Source organism: Simochromis diagramma, unplaced genomic scaffold, assembly GCF_900408965.1.
Source record: "Simochromis diagramma unplaced genomic scaffold, fSimDia1.1 OVJJ01000816.1, whole genome shotgun sequence".
NCBI lineage: Eukaryota > Metazoa > Chordata > Actinopteri > Cichliformes > Cichlidae > Simochromis > Simochromis diagramma.
Window position 1 is genome coordinate 3,158,891 of NW_024386908.1, and position 26,003 is coordinate 3,184,893.

A 26,003-nucleotide genomic window follows, 5' to 3' on the forward strand; every position below is an offset into this window, starting at 1 on the left:
ATGAAAAATTGAAAAGGACAGGTGGGATAAACACCCATGTGGGGGAAGATTTTGCCATCCATAGAACTCACTGCAAGCAGAGTCGGGCAGATGGTAATCCAACAAAATCCAGTCCACATAAAAATGTGGGAGAAATCTGTTTGTTTCATGTCTAAAAGAAAAATATATCATCCAAAATATTGGAATATTGTATTGTTAAATCAACAAATATTGATAATAGTATTAGTACTAATAATAAAGTAATAGTAAATAGTAATAGTAATAGTTATAGTAAAGTAACCAGTAAAGTAACCAGTCTGCACAGAGACTCTTCTGTAATGTTGCAAAAAAAGTAGAATATTGTAAATGTGATGTGTTTTTCTAACATAACAGAGACATAATTGAACTTACATTATGATGTCACATCATCAGTTTTATTTTAAACATAAATGTAACATATTCACAATGTAAAGTTTTGTAAAGTTAATAATAATGCAAACATTAATCAGAGATCAATACATGATGTTACTAAGACGATGCCCCAAGAGATCTTTTTTTTTTTTTAAACTATTTAGTTAATCGCTTGGACCTTAAAATCTGCAGAGAATTGGTAAAAACTGGTGTTGTCTAGATACTTTGAAGGTCTTCAGTGTGAAGGTTAATGTTGTACACGGGCATATTTTAACCCAAACCACAATAGTTCCTAAATCAAACTAAGTAGTTTTGGTGCCTAAACTTAACTAGCTGGCTTGGAATAGGTTGCTTAAATAATGAATGAGTTTTAATTAGTGCAGCGTCCCGGCTGCAGGAAATACATTAGAAAAGAGAAGCTTCTCATTACTTCACTTCTAATCTAGTAATAAAAAACCCCCAAAACAAACCAGTGTTAAAGCGACATTATCTGTTGGCTAATCATTTTTGTTTTGTATTTAATAAGCATTTTTTTTCCTGAGCAGATGTTACATGAACCATGAAAAATGACTCGCCTACACTCATCGATTTTTAAACGTAACCTTGATCTTATACCAGTCGGGTCCTCAGTTCATCTGCTTTTCTGAAACCAGTTGTTTCAGCTTTTTTTTTTCCTCTTTCCTGTTAAGGAGAGCTTTCTTTTGATTGGCTGCCTGAATAGCCAGTGGGTGGGGCTTCCGTGCATAACAGGGATCTCTGCATTCACAAATGCATTAGCATAACATACCTACATGTACAAAAAATAAGGAAAAGAAACAACAGCTGTAGTCATTTAACCAATTCTGAAGTTTTAAATGTTTGATTTTGGTAAAAGGCAGAAATGTAGGCGTCCAACAACACAGTCATTAAACTGGGAGGATCTGTGGTCCTCTTCCTGTACTGGCCATCACCTCAAAGCCACAGAGGTGACTGCATGGAAAATGGCCAGGTGACCTTTATCATTTGAAAAGTAAATTTTACAGCTGAAATCTCGATTATTTTAGTAGGGCATGCAGGATTTATAATGCAGCAGTTCTTTTGAGGTAGCGAAAAGATTACTGTTATTTAATAACCGTATTTCCACAAAGAAAAAAACCCCGAATGAACACATGTAGGAGTAACTAAGTTACCAAAGGGTTTAGCATTTCCTTCACTTAAACATTTGTGATTTGTTTTGTGATCTGGAATCAAGAAAATGAGTTCTCCATCACTGAGCAGCAGCAGAATGACTGGGAGCTAGAGCAGATGCCAAAGGTGGTGTTTGGGAAGAATGACACAGAGAGGAAGCTGTAAACATACCCAAAGTGGTAAGCCTCGGGGTACTTTATTGTAGAAATCAATATTTTGAGAGGGGAATGAGAGGTGTGCTTTTTTGCCAGTGGTAGAATTTTATTCCTTTCTTCATAGTGTAGACTGCAAAATATTGCACAACATTTAAATTACAAAAATAAAAGCATCAAAATTCCAAATCGCTGCCACGAGATGAGCGTTTCTGGGAAACTCTGTGCTAAAAATACAAACACTATTTGAGTCTTTATTCCTGCAGACCTCTCTGTGACTCGGATGGCAGCTTTTCGCTTTCCGCTGTCTGCCTCTGGATAAAAAGAGAGAAGGAGCGAGAGGAAAAAGAGTGAGCCATGACTCATTCACATTATCCTCTGAAGTGGAAATCCTGACAACGTAATCACACATACGAAAACACACACACACACAGAGTATATGCATGCAGGGGGAGCCCAGGAGCTCATTTGGAGTGCCACCATGTGTGATGTGCTTTGAGCAGCAGTCAGTCTGTAGAGCCGCAGATTCAACTCTTGAATATTCTATTCGGACATGTGCCCCTAACTACACCTCCATGCTGACACATTATTGCAGTGGTGAGAGTGTTTTATAGCATAAATGTGTGTGTTCATCATCTGATGTCTAGGTTTATTCGTAAAGTCACAATAAGACTTCTTAGAGGGTTGTTTTGCTTTACCTCGCCACACTTTTGCTTACAGCGAGAGGAGGCTGCGGCCGCACCGACTTATTTCGAAAGAAGAAGAGTTGATTCACCATTCACCATCACCGCCTGTGATTGTGACAGCAGACACGGGATGACATAGCTGTCACTGTGACTGTGGCTTGTTTCTGTTGTTATGATCTTGGCTGTGACACATTTGTTTTTAGTATGTGCAACACTGACTACATGCAGCACTTGTGGGTGCGTGTGCAGTAATGGTCATGCTGCTGCACTTTGAACCCTTGTAGCCAGTCGGGAATACAGTTGTCAGGAAATGGTAACAGATAGAAGTAGAAACTGTAACTCCAGCTAAAGGTACCGTTACAGTGTGCCAATTTAAATGGTTAGTGATCACTAAATGCATCAGTTCTCTTCCTGTAGTTTCTGTTGAGTTTTTATGACAGTCACCAACACATCATGAATCAGAAGTAGTATGAATCTCTTTGCAAAAAAGAACCAAGCATCAAACTACAAGGCTGGAAAATGGAACAACTGCAAAAGTGCCAGAAACTGCAGTTCCTCTAATGGCCACTTGAGGAGGGCTCCAAGAGTGAGCACCTCTGTAAGTAAAAGCATTAAAAAGCATTTTTGCACCCCGGTGCCCTCAAGATAATGAAGCTGTCTAATAATATGTACCTTAGTGCCAAAAACTGCAGATGTTCCAACAGCTGCTTGAGGCCCATCTCAGTCCATCTCTCAGAGTCTGTAAAAATGTCCAACTTAATATTAAACAGCATATTAATTGCCCCGTACAAAAACATGGGTAGTCACTATAGCCTAGCATAATCTGCATTCATAAAAAATGTAGGTTGGGGAAATTCTTTAAGTTCTCACCTGTGTGGAGTCGGTTAATCTTTAAAGTTAGGGGCACGACTGCTGCCGATTGCCGGTATGCCACACAGGGGGCTGCAGCCAGTAGTTTAGTAGGTCTTGCGTTTCACACCTTTGGCTGTTGACTGTGGTGCTGGTGCCTTTAAGAGCATTAAAATGCAATTAGCTGACAAATAGTAACACTCATTGAACTTGGATATTTAATATTGTAGCATTTTATTTATCTGTTACCGGGCACTACTTAGCAGGTATGCGTATCTGTTCCCCTGCAGGATTAAGAGATGTCGCTAGCTAACCTAGCTTGCTGGCGTTAGTGGATAACTTAGCACTTCACCTTCTTATCCAAATATGCTCAATGCTGGCTATGAAAAGATAATACTGTGTCACTCAGAGGACTGACAATGAGGCGTCAAAATGTGGAGTCAAAACTAATTGGCAGTGACCATTTTATATGCAGTCTGTGGATCGAAGGCCAAAGTGTTGTGAGGTAATGTAAACCTTACTAGCCTACTGCACAAAAATAAATGAAACTTGACCTTTCAGGGCTACCATAGTTACACGGTGAAAGTGGTTTGTTCCTTCTCTCCCTAGTTAAGTAAAGATTAGTTATAGTTTGACGGCTTAAGAAGCCATCTTGAATGAGCTAAATCAGAAAAAAGCGAGTCTTTGAATATTCTTTAAACAGTGTTAAAGACTGTGCTAAATGAGCACGAGCAGCTCTGCTGTGAGGCCTCACAGTTACTTCAAAACGAATTGACAAAGGGCAAGGATATAATTGTCACCACCGTGTCCTTATTTATTTATTTGTTTTGTTTGTCTGTTATTTTCTTTTGTTTGTAAGGATATTTATTTCCCGGTGTTCCCTGTGTCTCTCTCTGTTTACCTAAGTGTTCAGAAAACGGATGCACTGCTTGTTTAAAAAAAGAAGTGTGTGCTAATCCTCAAATGAGCTCATTCATTTATCAAATAAATGAGTTGTGCTTGCAATGGTATAATCAGTGTAATACATGAGCTCAGAAAGGGCAAAGCTGAGTTAGTTGCTTTGTTACGTGATTAAGGGGATTTAGAAATAAAAGAGTAAGAAAAAAAACTATAAAATAACCATAAAATACATCAATACTAAGGCAGAATGGATGCTTTTTTTCATGTTGATTATACTAAATTCTGACCCTACCATGCAAATGTCACAGCAATTGAGAAATTGAGACACATCAAACCAGGCAACAAATTTTGGTGTGCTTGTGTGAATTGTAGCCTCAGTTCTTACCTGACACAAGTAGCATTCTTCTCCTCGTCTCCTCACGAGCTTCAAGGTTTAGTATGTTGTGTGAGGTGCTCTTCTGCGTGCTGTGGTTGTAATGAATGCTTTTGAGTTACTGTTGGAAGCACTCTGACCTCTGACATCAACGAGTATTTTCTTCGAGAAAACTGACGCTCACTTGATATTTTCTTTTTATCTGACCCTTCTCTGTAAACCCTAGACGTAGTGCTGGGCGATATGGAAAAAATATTTATCACGATATGAATTATTTTATATCACGATGACGATATATATCACGATATACCACCTGACCCGTGGTCATCTGGAAAGTACGCAGTCTGTAAACAGCGAGCGCAGAGGGGGCAGTCTTTGTTAATGACATGGATGGTTACGCTCATGTAGGGCTGCGTATCTCTGCTCATCCATAGGTCAGTCGTCAAGGCATACTGCACGACACTGCAAACATCCGTCTCTACTTTGGCCCGGCATGCGTCATATAAGCGAGGCAACTCGACTTATAAGGACTTTGATGAGGTCACGAAAGCTGTTCTTCTCAACTACATAAACAGGGGCCATGCCTTTACAAATGTAACACGAGACGGCTCCTGTGATTTGTTTATGGCGCTGGGACGTTTTCTTATAAGGGCCTTGTGTGAAAGACTGCTGTATCTATGGCTAGTAGGGGTGCAACGATACACAAAATTCACGGTTCGGTTCGGTTCGATACTTTGGTGTCACGGTTCGATATTTTTTCGATACAAAAAAAATGTTCATGCCTTTTTAATTTGTCATTTATTAAAATTATAAATATATATTTTAACTCAAAAGTACAGTTTTTAAATTTAATGTTGCTGAAACAAAAGTAATTAAAAAAATAAATATATCTCAGGGCTCTCAAAATTTCAAAATCCCTGGTAGCCCTTCGGGCAGGGACTCTTCAGTTTTTGGTAGCCCAAAATAAATGTAAGTAGCCCGAATAAAAAAGAGAGCAATTTTTTGATTGATGTTTTGTTTCCTGTTTTGTTTCCTTTACAATATTATACATTAAAGTATAATATTGTAAAGGAAACAAAACATTAATCAAAAAATTGTTGAAAAACAAATTACAACATTGTATAAAAATTACAATCATCAACTCAAATACTTGGTTCTAATTGAACAGAAATTTCTATGAACTTGTAAGAACTGTGTAGGACATGAATCAGTCTGTGTCAGATCCTGAATTTGAAATTTCCGCTGAAGTCACAGGTAAGAGACAAGTGGAACCAAGATCGAGGCCATTTGCTTTTTGAAGTTTGCAAAGACTGCTAAATTTTGCCAGTGGTAGTTCACTCTTTGCAACATAGTACGCTGTTCTAAACAGATTTTTCAGGTTTATTTTTAGTATGTTATTTGCAATTGGTGTTTGTTCTGGGAAAGATATTGCAGACTGAGCAATAATGCATTTCTTGCATTTCTCATGGGGGCCTTTCTTAAAATGACTGGTCCCAGTAACAAAGGCGCTTGTCGACTCAGAAATCGAGAGAAAACCAACAACACACCCGGCAGAACATTATGTTATTTACACGGGTGCACATAAGTGGTCCGCACGTGCGCATTCGCTGTCAAAATAAAAGACGCGCACCAGATAAGAAGTTGCAACGCACGTTTGCGTCCATATAAAAAGCTGTTTTTGTCCGCTAGAGTGGGATTTTCACGGCACATTCCGCACCACATCTCTGTGCGTTCATCATTTGTTTGAAGCCAGCTCACCTCCTGCAACCACTTTTCCGAGAATACGCGCTTCTTTTGTGGTTCAGACTCCTTCTGACATTTGTTTGGAGGTGGAGGAACACCAAAGTAATTGCTTAAAGGAGCTTCTTCGACATCTTTAAGAGTTTTAAACAAATGTCTGTCCTCCTCCAGAAAATCTTATGTATGCAAACACGCGTTGCAACTTCATATCTTGTGCGCGTTTTTTTTTTTTTTTTTTTTTTTTTTTGACAGCGAATGCACACCTGCGGACCACTTATGTGCAGCCCCGGTTATATAGCTCGTCATATTGCAGCCACAGAAATTCTTTTGTCCATGAAACCATAAAGCTGCACTTTCTTTTTGCCTTATAGTCTGATTTGTCATAACTTTTCCGTTTTGTGGTAAGCTTTTCTTTGGCTGTCACTTCTTCACCATGACCTGTCTTATTTGGCTCAGCAGAACTAAAATAAATATCCTGCTGCTTTTACACACGCGCACACACACACACACACACACACACACACACACACACACACACACACACACACACACACACACACACAACGGTCAGTGATTCTCTGCGCGATCAACCTCTCACATGTTTAAGCTTGCTGCGGGAGATTTCACTTGTCATGTTTGCATAGTAAGCTAACGATTGATAAGACGATGTCAGAGGAATTGGTGCGCAAATTATCATCACTCACCAATCAGTGCTGTCGCTCTCTATACACAGTTCGCGCGATTGCAAAGTGAAAGCAAAAAACAAGCGCAAATTCAAATGCGATTTCAATATGTCACATATTGACAGTGGCTCACAGATGCCAATGACATAATTACCCAGCTACATTTCTGAAAGAATGCAAAAGCATTGACATATATTTTTCCTTCCTACAATAGCCGGACGGGCAGGGCAGAGATAGATTTTGGTAGCCCGACTGGAAAAATCGCTAGCCCCAGGACGTCGGGCTAGCGATTTTGCAAGCCCTGTATCTGATTGAGGAATCACTCATCTTTGGAAAAGAGAGTTTATTACAGAGAAATGGCTCTTTCCAAAATAAAAGCTATACTATATGCTTCTTCTGGGCTATATTCTCAGCAGCATATTGTAGCGGGTCAGGGCTGTTCAGGGTTCTGTTTGTACAGTTATGTTTTGTTTATGTTGCCATAGTGACGGGTGACGCCCTCTCGCTGCGACGGTGTGTCCTTCCGGGGTCAGAGGGCGCCCTGTGTGTTGTTGGTGTTGTTGCTGTGCGGTTGCCGCGCTGAGCAGTTAGCTAGCGGCAGTGTTCTTCTGCAGATGTCAATAAACGGCTGTGCTCCCTGGCTAGCTCACGGGAAGCAAGACCAAACGATACCTCCGTCTCCTCGTTGTCTGAGCTCGCCACATTGGTGTCAGAAGTGGGATGATGGTGGCACCCCATGTTCTGACCCGAGTGACTTCCCCCGCCGGTCGTGACCGGCCGGTGCGCCAAAAGAAGGCACTTGGACATTTGCAGGACTTTGTGTGGGGCAATGGGGTCGTCGGGGACGACTGACCCCTTAGGTGGGGGGCTATGTAGCGGGTCAGGGCTGTTCGGGGTTCTGTTTGTACAGTTATGTTTTGTTTATGTTGCCATAGTGACGAGTGACGCCCTCTCGCTGCGACGGTGTGTCCTTCCGGGGTCAGAGGGCGCCCTGTGTGTTGTTGTTGTTGCTGTGCGGATGCCGCGCTGAGCAGTTAGCTAGCGGCAGTGTTCTTCTGCAGATGTCAATAAACGGCTGTGCTCCCTGGCTAGCTCACGAGAAGCAAGACCAAACGACACCTCCGTCTCCTCGTTGTCTGAGCTCGCCACATTGGTGTCAGAAGTGGGATGATGGTGTCACCCCATGTTCTGACCCGAGTGACTTTTCTCCCGCCGGTCATGACCGGCCAGTGCGCCAAAAGAAGGCACCTGGACATTTGCAAAGTGAAAGCAAAAAACAAGCGCAAATTCAAACGCGATTTCAATATGTCACATATTGACAGTGGCTCACCGATGCCAATGACATAATTACCCAGCTACATTTCTGAAAGAATGCAAAAGCATTGACATATATTTTTCCTTCCTACAATAGCCCGACGGGCAGGGCAGAGATAGATTTTGGTAGTATGACTGGAAAAATCGCTAGCCCCGGGACGTCGGGCTAGCGATTTTGCAAGCCCTGTGTTACAGGCATGGCCCTTTATGGATGAAGCCTGATGGGAAATGTATTCGGGATGTGTGTAGCGGGACTGCCTGGTGTGTGTGTGAAGAGAGAGAGCGGAGAAGGGGAAAAAGTAACGGTTAGCTACAGAAGAGACGAAAAGAAAATAAATAAAAGGAATATAATAACTCCCTCGACAGCCAGAGTTGTGTCGGCGATGCTCGCTGTGAGTAAACTGTTTCAGCCCACTGTACGCGTTCGTGCCTTAGAGAAGAAATAAAGTTCGGTGAAGCAGTTTCCTACGCCTCCTTCGATCTTTTTGCTAGCGGAGTTGACCTGTATAGTGAGCTGTTGCCGGCTACGAGTCAGTTACGGAACCTTCAAGTAACTGCCGGAGGTTTCCTTACTACGGTTCGGGGCCGCGGATCTGGCGCGGTAACACCTGTATCTGATTGAGGAATCACTCATCTTTGGAAAAGAGAGTTTATTACAGAGAAATGGCTCTTTCCAAAATAAAAGCTATACTATACGCTTCTTCTGGGCTATATTCTCAGCAGCATATTGTAGCGGGTCAGGGCTGTTCGGGGTTCTGTTTATACAGTTATGTTTTGTTTATGTTGCCATAGTGACGGGTGACGCCCTCTCGCTGCGACGGTGTGTCCTTCCGGGGTCAGAGGGCGCCCTGTGTGTTGTTGGTGTTGTTGCTGTGCGGTTGCCGCGCTGAGCAGTTAGCTAGCGGCAGTGTTCTTCTGCAGATGTCAATAAACGGCTGTGCTCCCTGGCTAGCTCACGGGAAGCAAGACCAAACGATACCTCCGTCTCCTCGTTGTCTGAGCTCGCCACATTGGTGTCAGAAGTGGGATGATGGTGGCACCCCATGTTCTGACCCGAGTGACTTCCCCCGCCGGTCGTGACCGGCCGGTGCGCCAAAAGAAGGCACCTGGATATTTGCAGGACTTTGTGTGGGGTAATGGGGTAGTCGGGGACGACTGACCCCTTAGGTGGGGGCTATGTAGCGGGTCAGGGCTGTTCGGGGTTCTGTTTGTACAGTTATGTTTTGTTTATGTTGCCATAGTGACGGGTGACGCCTTCTCGCTGCGACGGTGTGTCCTTCCGGGGTCAGAGGGCGCCCTGTGTGTTGTTGTTGTCGTTGCTGTGCGGATGCCGCGCTGAGCAGTTAGCTAGCGGCAGTGTTCTTCTGCAGATGTCAATAAACGGCTGTGCTCCCTGGCTAGCTCACGGGAACGCAAAGTAGGGCTGTTCGATATAACGATATGTATCGGATGACTATATGAAAATGTCTATCGTTTCATATTACGCTATCGTTTGTTTTGTGGTGTCGCAAAATAAACCGTTTACAGCAATATTTTTTCATTGTTTTGATGGTCACTGTATTAGCTATATTTATTTCTTAAACTTCTTTCTTTCTCTTATATTTAAAATAACCAAACTACTGATGGATAAGCGACTGTTTTTACAACGACGGTAAACACTGCTCTGCCATCCGCTTGTTTATTTTCCACATAAACCTTTCACATTAAAGCGGAAGACCCTGTTGAGATTTTTCAAAATAAACTGAAACGATGACAAACAGAAAGACCAGTCAAAACAAATTGAGGACCTTATTTCTAAACGAGGGGCTACCTCTGTAGCATGGGCATGCTTTGGTTATGAAAAGTCTGACACGGACTTTCTACCACCTATGCAAGAGTCACGTAAAAGAGTATGGAGAGAGTTTACTAATGAGAAGCAAAAAAGAGCCGTCAGGTGCTCCAAATAAAGCTTAGACTCAAACGTTAGAACAGGCTTTTCCCCACAGCACGCCGTGTAATAAATACTCACAAAGAAAACGGTAGCTGTTACAAGTTATGCCTAAAAATGTATAGTTTCATGCATCGGTCAAAACACTCGATTCCAGGTACACGACGCCAGCTGAAAACACTTCACGCAAGTTGAGTTGCCCGAGATTCACAGAATTTACAGAAAATGTAATATTTTTTTAATATATATTGTTGTCAGGATGATAAATGTCTTCTATCGGGATATGAGATTTTGGTCATATTGCACAGCCCTAATTTAAAGTCACTTAAATCACCCTGTTTCTCCATTGTCGTGCTGAGTTTGAACTTAGGTTGATCAGATATTTGCATTAATGGGCACTTAAACAGTGTCCATTTAGTTTTTTACTTGCAGTTCATCCAATTTATTTGCTTTAATATCTTTGGAAATAAATGTACTTGGATTTTATTTACTGTCGACAACACAAACAGGCCTGAGGAGAATTTATATTGCTGCACTATTTGACATTTCCTCCAAAATTAATCAGTGTTGGATTGATTTATAGATTACAATGCATGTTTTCATTATAACTAAATAGGAGTGAGTTATTCATGTGAAGCCCAGTAAAACACAGAACAACTGCACTTTTTAGTTTGCTTGTTTCAGTTAAAAACATAACGTTTTTTCATTGCTGTCTTCTAAAATCAGACAATTTCTAAGGTTTTTAAGCAACAGCACCTACCAGCTAGATCAAAACAGTAATGCTTATTTAGTTATTTACTTTATTGTAAAAGGCACTATGACCAATACACTTGTTGTGTCATTTGACAGTACAGTCTCATTTTTATCATTCTCAATTTTATGTGCTGACTGATGCAGTTAAAAGCAGCCCATTTAAAATCCATTAAACTGACACTTTAGTTTTCAATCAGCAAGAATACTTTCAGTGATCTAAGAAGAATTCAAAGCACACAATTCATTAGCAAAAATAATTTTTCTGACATGTGAGATCTAGTAATGTTGGTTAGCCTAATTAGTGCAGCTCAGCTGACAAACTAGATTTAGGCTGGTGTCTAGGCGTGTATCGACAAAGATGCCGCCAAATAGCAGATTTTGTGTTGCTGAAAATATCCCGTGTTGAATGGTGGCATTTGTGGAGACATAAAAATATCTGACTCAAGTTTTCAAATCTTTTTGTAATAGACAGACGTGCTGATCAGAGATACAGAGTTTGTGTTCACCTGCAACAGACCACAGAATATTTTCTTGTTATGTTGAACGGGGTTAATCATTGTAACTGGAGGTGTTTTGTACCTTGGATTATGGGTGGACTTGTTCCCGCCCTGTAAACATCTCAGCTGGATTGTTGTGGTCGTGTAGAAATGGTCACTGAGGCCGGTGTAGTCACACCATGGACAGACAACAAAACAAGCAATTAGACATATAAATGATTTGTGTGTCTGTGGATTATGGGAGGAAACTCAAACAGAAATCTGACCTGAAACCTGTAATTTGACATACTCGAGTTCAAATAACCGCGTCAGAGTGACAACAAATCATTATGTGTGCTGCATTTGCAGTAAATGCTCTGACATAAGTGAGGCTACAATTTTCAAATGAGCGACAGAGTGAGCTGAGAAGCAAACAAGCAGGAAGGACCGCCGGGATACCAAGAGGTTGGGTTTTTTTTGCTTTTAGAGCAAATGCAAGAGCGAGACAGAGAAACATGTCATAGATTATTTTGATAGGTTCACATGAAAGAAAGACAGAGAGGAAGTAAGTACAGAAACAGAGAGAGAAGTGAGCTGAAAGAAACAAAACTGTGACAGCAACGCTGGTACTGGAAAGCAGCTCGAAGCCTTGATACTCTTAAGCCGTCGATGGTTTCAGGGCTTTGTCTTAGAGCCTTTAAAAGTCTGCCACAAGCCCTGGGGTTGAAAGGATGATGGGAAACATTATCCATATCTTTCATGCCCTTTGTGCAGCCGGGGCATGTCACATGGATTAGAGTGATTGGGAAGAAGATTTCTATTCATGCAGAGCTCTGTACAGGCTGATTTCACCAAAGTGACAAGTTAGTGATCCTGTTAGTGTTCTGCTCTCTGATCTCTTCTTCTCTCCTCTCCAGGTGCGACTATCCTCAGCATCCTCGATCTTATTACTCAGAAATCAGAAGTAATCATAAGCTGTCATGCTGTTTTTATATCATCTCAGCTTTTTTCTTTGTTGGAGGGGGGGAAGCATAAATTCTTCATGGTTGTATTAATGCCCATCTTGGCTGAAACACAAGTTTGGAGGGCTGCACACTACAATGACTCATCACTGAGAAGATTAGCTCAAACTTGGTGTTTTTGAAGCAAGGAGTGAAGCACCATGAAGACTGAATTCCCATTAAAAGTTTGAACTTCTATTATTAGTTGTATAAACTAGCGGTTGTGTTGTTATTGTGGATTTATTCTCTAACTGTTGATGTAACCATCAAAAGATTTTCAGGTATTTGACGTGGAGGATAATAATACGTGCATGTTTTTTTGGGAAAACTTAGTACAGTTTCACTAGCCACACCCAGGCCTGATTACTGCCAGAGCTAGCAAATTAAGAAATCACTTAAATAAAGTGTTGCGACTCCCAGAGAACCATGGAGACAGCCATTATCCACAAAGGAAGAAAATCTGGAACAGTTGTGAAGCTTTCGAGGATCGGCCAGCCTAGAGTACCAAAATTACTCCAAGAGTGCAGGTACAACAACTTATCCAGGAAGTCACAGAAGAACCCAGAACAATATTTAAAGAATTGCAGGCCTCAGTTGTCTCAGTTAAGGTCAGAGTTCATGATTCAACAATAAGCAAGAGACTTGACCATGGGAGTAAAAACCACTGTGGACCAAAGAGAACATAAAGGCTCGTCTCACATCTGCCAAGAAAAAATGTTGATCCTGAAGACTTTTTGAAAAATGTGGAGTCAGTTTGTGGATCGATGAGAAGAAGTTGAACTTTTTGGAAGGTTTGTGTCTTGTTAAATCTGACATGAAACTAACACAGCATTTCATACAAAGTACATCAAAGCATCGGTCAAACATGGTGGTGGTAGTGTGATGATCTGGGGCTGCTTGGCTGCTTCAGGACGACTTGCAGAAAATCCTGAAGGAGTATGGCCGATCATCAGTTCATGCTCTGAAGCTCGTGCGCACTTGGGTTATGCAGCGGGGACAATGATCCAAAGCAGACCAGCAGATCCTCTCAATGTCTCAAAAAGCAAAACGAAGACTTGATCCGATTGAGATGCTTTGGTATAACCATAAACAGGCCATTCATGCTCAGGAACCCTCCAGTGTGGCTGAATTAAAACAATTCTGCAAAGAAGAGTGGTTCAAAATTTCTCCAAAGCTAAGCAAAAGACTCATTGCCAGTTACTGCAAACGGCTGATTGCAGTTCTTGTTATTAGGTTTAGGGAGCAGTTACTTTTCCTCACAGTGCAAAGTAGCTTTGGATATTGTTTTCCCTTAACAAATAAAATCATCATTCAAAAGCTGCATTTTGTAATTACTCGGGTTATCTTTGTCTGTACTGTATATGTTAACTGTGAATATAAGCAGCATGGTGTCTAATGTGGTTACACAGCACTTTGGATGTTATATTTTTTGTACTCCTGCACCTCATCAGGACGTTTCGCAGGTTTACTGTAAACACAATGTGAAGCCGGGAACATAAATAGTCAGTGTGTTAGCGTGGATTCATTCTCCAAGGCAACTGTGTTTCTAATTATTTTCCATATTGTGTCTCCACAGAAACCTGCTGGATAGGGACACCTTCTCCAAATCAGACCCAAGTAAGACGACATCTCTCTATCGCTCACTAAGAACACGTTTTAGTTAGTTTTATATTTTTCACTGCGTCAGTGAAATATAAAGAGGAAACAAAGGGGATTCCTTGATGATTTCCATGATGTGTCTGTAAACTTTTCATTTGATTTGCATAAAGAAAGGAAACAAAAAGAACAGTGTTAGGAATACATGAGAAAAAACTGGGGGAAAATAAGGGCTATGGGAGCGCTGTAAGGAAATGAAATAAGCAATTAATTTGGAGATGAACGAAGCGCATTTCTTTTGCTGTGACTCAATCTGTGTTTGAGTATTTTCTCACTAAATATGTTGTCTTGGCTTGAGGCACGGCTGACTAATACACAAAGCCTGAGAGCTTGAAAGCTTCTCCCTATAGATTCACAGAATGGGCGGCAATTCTCACGCTCCTCTTCCCACAGCTAAAATAAATGTAATAACACTGTCAGGGCTACTGCATAAAGTTGAAGGAGGGCTTCAGCGCTGGCTTGACAAATGTGTCTGCAGACAGTTTAAGCAGGGACTGCATAAAAAAGTACTTGAATATCTTGTTTCTTTTTAAGAAGGCATAGCATATTTACTCCAAGCAGCCATACTTCAGTGACACCTTGCCTGCTGTCCAATATGAAAACTAAGCTCACGCCAAGAAAATATTGATATTCCATTGTTTAGTTATTCTTAATGCTACAAAGAGGACTATCTAGGGATACACCAATCCAAATTTTTACAGTTCTGCAGTACCGACCTGATGCCAGTGTTACACGAATAAGCTGGAAGTTTGACGCTGAAATGTTGCTTTTCTAGTTTTCAAAATAAAATGCAGCAAGAAAATATTTGTTGGCAAGATTTTAAATTACTAGAGATGAAAAAATTCAAAAATTAAAAGACATTTATTCACATTATTTGTTTGCATGAGTCACATGAGGAGTCTGCTTGTATGGGTGCGTGTGCATTGGGAGTGAGGGTAGGGTGAGATCGATTTCTCCCTAAAATGAAACAGCGATTGTTGTCATATCATAAAAATAAGATATTGCGATGACTATTGTAATGAACCACTAATACACACACACGTAGTCAGCAAGCAAAACAGAGCATGTCAGCACATTCCCACGTGCATGGATGAAAAATGAGTCAAGGTGATGGGGATGGCAGTGATGAGTACAGTGATGAAGATGACAGTGATTAGGAGCAGGAAGCATGGGCATTAACCATAAATTTAGTACTGCTTTTGTGCTGAGTAGCTCCTGTGATTATGCTGAGCTCACTGACTTTAGCCCCCTGATATGAAGCAGCCTGACAGGAGGAAGGAGCAAGGAGGTGAAGGAGAGCGGGAAAACAGGATGTCAAAGTTCCTGAAAATTGAACGACACCTTGGATATGTCACTCGGTGGTAAAAAAAAAAACCTAAAAAATCGAAAGAGCAGTGATCTATACAGGCAAACGAAGTTTAAATCTCTCTGTTCCCTCCAAAAGTATCCCCAGTGTTTGTCTGTCAGACGCAAAATCAACATTTTATGTGTCTGCGTGGGTGTTTGGATGTGTACATATCCTCATCAAAGAACATCAAAGGCCTCGAGGAACGAAGTATACGATGAGCGAGCTGCGTAATTTGCTTTTTAGAGAACTCTCTTGTTTCGAGAAATTGCATAATCACCCGAAATGATGTCTTTCACAATCTGAAGCCGGCGAATATAATGCACATATTCGTGACTCGTGAATGACACTATTAGACGCTTTGATGTTTTTCTTTGTTTAATATATATTTCTAATTCAAGCATTTATGGCTTATCAGTCATATTCTAATGGATCCATGAAATACCATGACATTTGATTTGTTTTTTGATTTTATTTGCTTACTGTCTTATGAAGTAAGGCTCTCCTATTCATCCGTTAGTCAGCCAACCTGTCAGACAGTTAAAAGGTGGTTGTAAATACCAATATAATAATATTTATTTAGACTGCTTGCCCGTTTCTTATATATTATACATGATTATAAGGTAGACACTGACTAAAATGGCTGGGCAGTTGCTAAGTGAGTGTTAGTAAGGAGTTAATGATTAAAACTACTGTTTATGTGCCTCTTTTTACAGTATGTGTACTCTACACACAAGCCATGGGCAACAGGGAGTGGAGAGAGGTGAGTGTGTGCAAACCGGGTTTGAAACATTTCCTTCCATTTTATTAAACTTCTGTCCACTTCACTGCTGTCTTTCCATGTACACACTATGGAGAAAACAGTTCTTTTTGCATAGTTGCTAGAAATTGGCTGAAATTGGTCAAGTCATGTCAGAAACAGTGAGAAAGATTATTCATTAGTCTTCCCAGGAGTGGATGCCCCAACAATTTCACCACAATGCCAGTCATGTAATGCTCTGACATCTCAGAGTCCACAGCGCTCGGTTAAATTCCATAACGATAAAAGTTACTTTTATCTGTTCCTTTATCACAAGGGGTCACCTTAGCAGGTAGCTCTGTCTGTACACCGGGTGCCCTTCCTAGCACAACCCCTAAAGGAGAATTGTTACTCTGGTTTGAATTAAACCAGCAACCTTTTGCTTATCAAGCAAATGTGCAAACCACTGCTTGCTTTGCAGCCACACGGCATGGGCTCCTTGCAGTCAGCAAGCCAACCATGAACTCTGTACACCAAAGTATTCCACAGTCAGATGTGCAACCATCTGACAGCTAAAACAACAGGACAATGATTCCAAGCAACGACGGTAAATCCAGAACAGAATTGCTGAAATGGATAAGAATCAGGGTGTTGCACTGAAAGCCTTGCATTAGCAGATACCCACAAACCTCAGTGATCTTAGGCGATGTTTTAAAGAAGAGTGGACCAAAGTTCCTCCATAACGATAAGACACTGATAAAGTCAGAAAATTGTTATCTAAAGTTATCGCTGCTAAACGTGTTTCTACAAGCTATCACATAACACGGTGTTTTTCACGCACAGCTTCTACATTTCAGTTTTGTTTCTGTTAAATAAATAACGATACTCTATAATCTGCCACGCGTTGTTGTTCATCTGAGGATGTTAAACTAAACCAAATCATTTTTTGTCATATCCTGAGTCATAAAACCTTGGCATTGAAAAAGGGTTTGCTTTCTTTTTCACAAATATCAGCCTGTTGGTAACACTTTAATTAAGTCAAAGGGTCACGATGAATCATCTGCACAAAATTTCATTTCCAGTAGCAGGTGAGATTTTTCAATTTGGACTCAAGTGGTGGCTGGGCCTACGTACGTTACCTATGCCAAAAAAACTAAAACACACCTCAATATAAAAAGACTAGCTCTATTAAAACCATTCTTATATACACAGTGTTTAAGGTTTGGTTACTTTCAGCTGTGGTTCACAAGTTAGAAAGGTGACATTTAACACTTGTTTGGTGTACGCACCCTAGCCTCTACCAATATATAGGTGCAGTATATATTTCGGCAAGACCAACAGACAAAAGAAGTAAAATAATGTCCTGTAAGTAAGTAGCTACGGGATATTGTCGAGGAAAGTAGAAAATGTTAAAGTGTTGTGTACACTCTAAATACAGCTCACAGTACTTTATAAGATATTTATGACATGGATGCAATACCAAAGTGTTGCATAATACACAAAGTGCAACAATACAACTGTTTTCAGTCCGGCGTTTGTGGGATTTGAGGCATGTTATGTTAGTGATTCAGTGAGGGAAGAGATTCAATGTGCAAATGTAGTTTCCTTGATTAGGCCTAGGCTAATGACGCTGTGAGATTTAATTGCCTGCTTTTGTACAGTTCAGGCATCTGGAAATGACGCGAAGATTTACAGTGTAAACTGAAAGGCTTGTGATGTGGTAGTGCTCGAGAGTTAGTAGAAATAACCAACAGCCACCACTTTATTAAGAGAACGCGTGCACGATTCATTACGATCGAGCCGCCATCAACAATACGTTTTACAGTAAATATTCATGAATGCAAATCAGGGGGCAATTCTTTCAACACCAATCATTCGCAGTTATTCATAGATCCGAGTAGCCCGTCATCTGCATGCATTATTAACCGGCTGAGTTAAATGCCAAATCGGAACCCAACTGACCCCATTTGACTTGATACTTCAGCTGCGGTGCATTCATTACACTAAAGCTGTACATAATCTTCTGTAACAAGCCTCTCGCCTAATGTGTCTCCTGAGGAAAAACCTGCAGGTGGATACAATATTTACACGAGTCACTGCAGCGTCATAAAGTGCTGGTAAAAGCTGTGATTTGGGAAAGGTTAGAGCTTTTAAGCGTGGCGAGTTGCAGAAATGTATACTGACATATTATAGATTGTAAACTTGTAGACTGTAAAAAGTTGAATGATTTCCAAACTGTTTGTCTCCTAATCTTTGTTTTTTCTTCTTTTTTGTCCAGTTTGGCAGAACAGAGGTGATTGACAACACGCTAAACCCAGACTTTGTTCGGAAATTCATTCTGGACTACTTCTTTGAGGAGCGACAGAACCTCCGGTTTGACCTGTAAGTAACATGTACACGTGCGTGTGTGTGTTTCTGCATCACTGTGACATGATTAGTTCCTAAACTTGCATTTAAGACTCTGGATATAGATGATGTTATAGTTCACTGAATATCGGTTTGGCTTTCATGAAAGCTTTGAGAGGTATTGAAATGAAAAATTCTAAGTGGTAAATGTGGCTGTTTTTACCATAGTCACAAAGATGATTGTTATTTCCATCTCTATGGTTCTGAGGCTTCTCCATGCTTAAGCAAAGAAAGTAGGAGGTCGGAGCAGCAGCAACACCTCCTGTGAAAGGTGGGTGGGTGTTGCACCAGAAGCCTCCCTGTGATTGCTTTGGTTCCTAGCAGATTACCACGGTTGCCCATAGTTTGCAGTCTTTATATACTGTATCTAATGCATGGATTTAGACTGTCTTGTCTCATATATTACTAGTACACAGCTCTGATTCTCTTCTGCTGGTGATGTCCTGATGACTGAGTCATGTGCTATGAGCACAGCTGTCTCATACTTCTTTCCATGGAGGCAAAAGATTCTATCTGTAGGGTCTTAGATTAGGTGAGGGGATTCTCCATCTCATGTGGCTCTCAGGTCACATTTGTTACTGAATTATGGGGATTTCAGTGGCTTTATTATTTATATTCTAATCTATAAAGCAGGGAGCCATGGCGACAGCACCACCGGGATCTCAAAGTTCTCCCGTGAAGAGGAGCTAGCGTGTCTGCGTCGATGTTAGTCGATTCATGATAGATAGCAAAACGAGGGAAAGAACAAGGTAGACACACACAAAGACGTCAAATGTGACTTTGTAACCCAAACAAATGTGGTCTCTCTTTCATATCTGCTCTTGACTACGACTGCACGTTAAGCCAGGAGTAATGTGTTGAGCTCATATGTACAGGTGTGGTGTCGCAGGGTCTTGTGGTGGAGAGACAAAACCCAAATTGATGCGTGCAATTTGGGTGTGCATTGCCACATGCGTGACCATGGTGACAATGTGCGTGTCTGGTTGCATGTGTTTGCGAGTTTGTGTGAAGTTTAGCAGGTAGCCATAACAACCAGGGTTTCTGGGGGATGGTGGGTGTGATATAGGAATAGACAGATTTAACCTTTCATATCTAGTCCGGCTGCTCCACTTGTGTTCCACACCATGTTACAGCCCGGTGTACATTTTCACATGTACACAAACAAGTTACTTTCTGTGTTTTACTGACTTTGTGGGGCTCAGTTATTGAACTGTTATTTGCTTATGAGTGTTGTAGTATTTCAGATGAAATGAAGATGAGCCGAATGATGGGAGAGACTCCGATGTTTACCGCTTATGTCACTGCAACCGAAGCTTCTTAAGCAAATGATCTTTAAGCTAAATTTATGCCCTATTGGCTCTATGTAGACGTTTTTAGTGGCTTCCCCGCCTGTCTTCTGTTGCTCTCTTACATTAGAGGTGTGCAGGTTTTGGATTAGCACTTATCATTGTATTTGCAATATCAGGAGAGCAAGTTTAAATCTATTGGAAGAATGACATCTCACAGAAAGATGGGGACATGTAAGGACATCTGTGTGTTTGCGTGTTGCGTCTACGTCTGCTCATTGGTTATGTGATTATAAATGAATGAATGCATAACTCTGTGTCTCTTGAGTGGTTTTCTGAATGGAACTGGACATCTGAGGGAAAAAACAAACAGGCTTTTTGTGGGTCTGCGAGTAGGTTATGTGCCATTTTCAGTATCATTCAGCGTGTGCATCCGTGTGTGAGACTCCTATGTGTGGCGCTTTTGGTGAATGTGTCTATCATAGACTGCATATAAAAGATAGCCACCGTGATGGCTCCCATTGAGTGAAAGTCATGCCTTGAAGTCTCGAGGGTCTTCACTGTTGCCGCCTTGATGTGATTTGGTTTTGGTCTGAGGGACACTGCAGTCTTACACCAAGAAACAATCTTTGGGAACAAAGAAATTTGAGTAATGTGAAATCTTTTCCCAAAAACGACTTTTATATAATGAGACGTTCCAACTACAGAAGTTGACCTCAGCTGGCCATTAGAAATGGTACAGGTTTAAACCTCAAAAGCTACAGTGTCTACAGTATCCGGATGTGTGCGTGCAGCCTTGCTGCTTCTCTCATCGTCGCTGGTCCTGCTGGCCTGCAAAGGGTAACGCTGTCTGAGATGATACCAGATTGAAGAATGTTTACTCCCTCAGGCTTATGGCAGTGAGATCTCTATGAAAACAAAACAGTTACGGAGCAGAGGTTATGAAATACTACAGTATGTCCTCTCACTATGAATTATGATAGTGCATTGTGTTCCACAGGGCTCACTGTGAAGTATAGTGCACTGATATATGTCTTTAATTTTACACTTCCCTAAGCTGAGGCATATACCGATATCATTCTAAACAGCTAAAAAGATAAAATCTTAGACATAAAGCACGTCACATGTCCCACTGAGTTGAAATGGGACATTTTAAATATTGGTTATGCTTGGATTTGGATTAAAAGAGAATCCTGCCACACACAGAATATACTGTACATCACCTTTAACATCCATGTGAGGTAACAAAATTGCCTAGCATTTCTCCCCCACTGTATTACCCAGCAGAGGCCAATCCATATTTAGTGGTGGGTGAAATGACCTGAGCTGTGAAATGACCTCAGATTGCTGAGTGAATGGGTCGCCTGATTGCCTCCCATTCTTCAGAGCTGGAGGGGCTATTTCTGGAGAAGTTTGTCTCGCTGCAAATATTGTGTGTTTAAGAGGTTGCCAGGTGAAACTGAGGATTGAGAGTTGTGAGTACTGTTCAGACGTGTGTGACAGTAATGAAAATAGATGAAAACAAACGAGGACAGACTTCTTCACCTAGCAAGTCAGCAGTTCACCGTTTCTGTTTCAGTCGTTCACACGTATGGCCTCGCAGATATACGTGTGACTGCCAATTAGTCCATTTAGTGTCATTTTAATAGAGGGTGACTGTGATCCTGCAATGTTGGGAAGTGAATTCCCAGAGCCTCCGCTGAGATTCTGCATGACAAGATGCTTAACCCCATTACTGATTTACCCTCTCTGTAATCCCTTTTGTGTTCCCAGCCGAGCTCCTGTCACCCTCCATCACCCTCTAATGCATTCACAGTGTGTTTTTGTTTTTTTCTGCAGGTATGATGTCGATTCGAAGAGTGCCAACCTGTCGAAACACGTGAGTGCTTGTGTATTGTTTTGTGTTTTTGTGAACGTAAATGCTGACCATGTCATTACCTGTCATTAGACTCTTTCCAACCACATAAGAGTACTCCGGTCATTAGTCTGCTGACTTGTGGTGTGTTCAGGCCACACTTGAATTAATAATAAATAAAGGCAAATGTGTGTCGGTGCAAATCGAATGTATTTAGAATTCATGAAATTGTCAGCTAGAGTTGTATGATTCAATTTCAGCTTCGTTTGGTCTGAATATATCTTTATGCCGAACAAATGTAGCCCTTATGTTAGGTACAGCTTGCTCGGACATGGAGCTTTAATTCTTAGTGGCATAAATTAAACAATTCCTCACAGATTTTATTCCATATTGACATAACAGCATCACACTGTTGCTGCAGATCCATAATGCAAATCTCCCATTTCACCACATCCCCAAGGTGCTCTATTGGATTGAGATCTGATGACTGTAGAGGCCATTTGAGTACAATGTACTTATTGTAATGTTCAATAAACCAGTTTGAGGTAATCTGAGCTTTGTGATATGGTGTGTTATCCTGCTGGTAGCAGCCATCAGAAAATTGGTACGCTGTGGTCATAAGTGTTGCTGGATGGCCAAGGTCAGCAACGGTACTCAGGCTATGGAGTTGAAATGGTGCTCGGTAAATACTAAGGGGTTCACAGGGTGCCAGAAAAATATCCCCCACACCATTATATCACAAGCACAGGATGAACTGTTTATACAGGGCAGGATGGAGCCATGCTTTCATGTTGTTTATGCCAGATTTTGAGCCTGCCATGTAAAACTCACAACAGATAACAAGACTCATCAGACCAGGCAATGTTTCTGAAACACTCACATCTGGAACCAACTACTGTGCAACTTTTAAAGTCACTTAAATCACCTGTATTCCCCCTTCATATGCTTACTTTGACCAAGTCTACACATCTAAATGCATTGAATTTCTTCTGATTACATCTTTACCTTAAGTAGCAGTTGAACAGGTGTGCCCAGGAAAGTGACAGTTGAATGCATAACAAAAAAACACAAAAACAGCAAAGGTTTTAAGAGATGGCTGTCTACATGGACCAAAGTCTATAAATAAGAATATAAGGTGACAAGAGAATTGGCATTAAAAATCTTAATATTCGCGTATTCAGATGTGTGTGTGCACTTTTTTTTTTCTGTCGGAGGTTTCTTCCTGTTAAAAGGGAGTTTTTCCTTCCCACTGTCACCAAAGTGCTTGCTCATAGGGGCTCATATGATTGTTGGGTTTTTCTCTGTATGCATTATTGTAGGGTCTACCTTAAAATATAAAGCGCCTTGAGGTGACGTATTGTGATTTAGTGCTATATAAATAAAATTGAATTGAATTGAATTGATGCAGCATGCTGATTTGCAGAATCTGTATATTCTTTCATATCTGCTCTTTTTAGTCTCTTTTTAAAATATGTCCACCGCGGTTTTCCTTGGTCTTCCTGTTGTTAACTGTCTTTTCTCTACATGAGTGATATTATCAGTCTGTTTACATGCATCACTTTGATCCATTTAGTGAGATTCACTGTGTGTGCATATATCTCAGTGGCTTGGGTTTCAGTGTAATCTTGCTTGCACACACCTGTACTTATAACATCAGCTTTATGGTGATATCTTAGACACGTTTGAGCATGGTGGTTGCTCTAGTAACAGGACAATGACGTGAGCCTGACTATCCAAGTCGCAGAAAGTCACAGCAGCAGTGAAAATGATGGACGGCAATAAAAACAGGAGCTGAGGATGAGAGAGTGGATATCGTTTTTACACAGCTGTCTTTTCTCCTTTTTCACTCAGTGTCCATAACACACGTTGCTGTGTTTGTCACACTTGCATGTTTCAGAACAGATTCGATGAAGCACATTTGGGTTATGCTGCAAGACAATGATCCAAAATAGACCAAGTCCACCTCTGAATGACTCAAAGGAGTAAATGAACTGATTCTTAAATAGCACTTTTCTACTCTACCTGAGCACTCAAAGTGCTTTATACACCTTAGCTCCTTCATCCATTTATACAAGCACTTTTTTTCTATGCTTAAGTGCTTTCTAACATTCACGCTCCTATGGTTGCATCGGTGAGTGGCTTGGAGTTCAGCATCTTGCCCAAGGATATTTGGCATGCAGATGGAGCAGCCAGGGATTGAACCACCAACCTTCTGATCAGTGGGTGACCTGTTCTAACCCTTGAGTTCCCCGCTCAAACTCTCCAACTCGACTGAACGGAAGAGTAGACCACAATTTCTCCAACTCACTGACAGTTAACGCTTGATTGCATTCCTTGCTGGGGTGGGTGGCACAACCTGTTATCAGGTTTATGGCGTAATTAGTCTTTCACATATGGCCAGGTAAGTTGGAATTGTTTTCTTCTCATAATAAATAAAATAATAATTTAAAAAAAAAACAATTTCGTATTTTCTTTTATGATCCTTTTCTGATATTTAAATTTGTTTGATGATCTGAAACATTTAAGTGTGACAAACATGAAAAAAAAATCTAAGAAATCAAGAAGGCGGGGGATAGTTTTTAACTGAACTTTATATTAGGAACTCGTCAGTCCAGTAATGTAGAATAGTTGAGCATTTTAAAAGTAGATCTCATGTTGTAAAGTTTATAAAAGGTTATCCAAAGTCTTTACTTCGATTTAACCAAATATTTGTTTTCTCCAACTGTAACCAAGCAGCAGGTGAAAGCAGACTTACACACTCTGAACGACTCTTTTGTTTCAGACTGTACTTTTTGGAAAGTGTGTTTGCTTTTCAACCTTCACTCACTTGACTTTTGTGTCAACGTCTACCTCTGAGCACAGCTGCAAACAGCCAATGCTGCTTTTCCCCAAGGTGAAACACTGGAGCCATTAGTTCTTATCATTGCATGGCGTTTAGTATCCAGCTCAACAAGTCTGCCTGCGTAGCATATTACAGACGCATACCCTTTATGGTGATGTAAAAAAACAAAAGAAGAAGAAATAATGGTAGCATTTTTGTACACTTCAAATGGAGCATTGTGTACTAAACTCCATCTAAATGCCAACATGTCCTCTGTTCTATTTGATTAAGAATAACAAATGCCTGAGGACACATGGACTGCTTTCTCCCTCTAGCAACACTGTTTGTCAAAATGATCTATTTTCTTCTTTTATGGTATTTCTTCAGCCCAGTTATAAGCTAATACAAGTAAATATGATAGCTGTAATTGGAACCTTTGTGGAGGCATTGTAGCCAGGCTTATATTTCACCTTCACTAAGGCCCCATGCAGCTGTTGACTGCTGTGCGTTATCATTATGTGGCTTCCGGCTAAATAGGCGCAAATGGAAGTACAACAGTCACACTGATTTTAATGCAGAGCCACAGTAATCGTGTTTTATGTTTTGACCTTTAAAAAACCTCCCAAAACCATATACTTTACCTTATCACTTACTGTTTTGCCGAACATCGTTTCTAAAATTGATTGCTCACATTTATAAAGACTGCAAATGTACTGCTGGCGTTTATATGACAAGTGTATGAAATAAAAGGAGATAAATTGGGTGCTACAGTGCAAAACACAGTCTCCAATGCAGGTTTAGTCTCTTAATATTTCCCTTCAGGATATTTCTTTTCTTATTTTATTGGGTTTGATGTCTCTCTGGATGCAATCATTTCCTCTTGTGATGCCCCTAGCTGTTTCTTTTTTCTTTTCCTCTTTTTATCCTCTTTCATTGCCATACCCTTGTTCTCTCACTCTTCTCTTTTCCCTCCGTGCTCTGGATTTGCTCCCCCTTGGCTCACTCGTTTGAAATCAATAATCTCATACAGGCAGAGACAGCAGCCTTGGTGCGGCTCCTATGGGGGAAGCCAGGGAGTTAACCCATTAGATGGTGTTTTAACATTGGGAGCTGTAGGCTGCGGACTCAGCTGGGACCTGGGTGAGAACTAGTGTGGCATATAGAAGGAAAAGCAGAAAGAGTAAGGATGAAAATAAAACACTCAATGTTGGTGTGTCCAGTTCGGTTTTTATCCATATATCTGAGTCGTTCCATATGACATTAACCAAATTTGAAACATGTTCCCTGAAAAATAGGGTGTCTTCTGTACAGTAAGTGCAGTATATTCACATCGTGTGCTTTTTGATTGGCTTTTTTTTAATGTAAGAGGTAGCTACTAAAAATTTCAGGGCTAAAAGAAATATATTTAATATTTAGGCTTTGGTTTAAAAATCATAACAAATAGCCAGGTTTCAGATGTTTAATTGTTTCAGTAGTAAAACTGC

General features: G+C 40.8%; 1 protein-coding gene across 5 annotated transcripts in view; it reads left to right on the forward strand.

Annotated features, from left to right (window-relative positions):
* LOC120735590 (copine-8) overlaps positions 1-26,003 on the forward strand; it is a 100,577-nt gene that overhangs the window by 19,497 nt on the left and 55,077 nt on the right. For 2 of the 5 annotated variants that reach the window (XM_040035026.1, XM_040035028.1), the window contains exons 2-5: positions 13,988-14,028; positions 16,129-16,175; positions 18,430-18,533; positions 21,683-21,722. In XM_040035026.1, coding sequence (XP_039890960.1) covers positions 13,988-14,028; positions 16,129-16,175; positions 18,430-18,533; positions 21,683-21,722 — 232 coding nt within the window. Of the gene's footprint in view, positions 1-8,621; positions 8,647-9,791; positions 12,939-13,987; positions 14,029-16,128; positions 16,176-18,429; positions 18,534-21,682; positions 21,723-26,003 lie in introns of those variants that run through there. The other 3 variants (XM_040035029.1, XM_040035027.1, XM_040035025.1) reach the window with 3 other exon arrangements.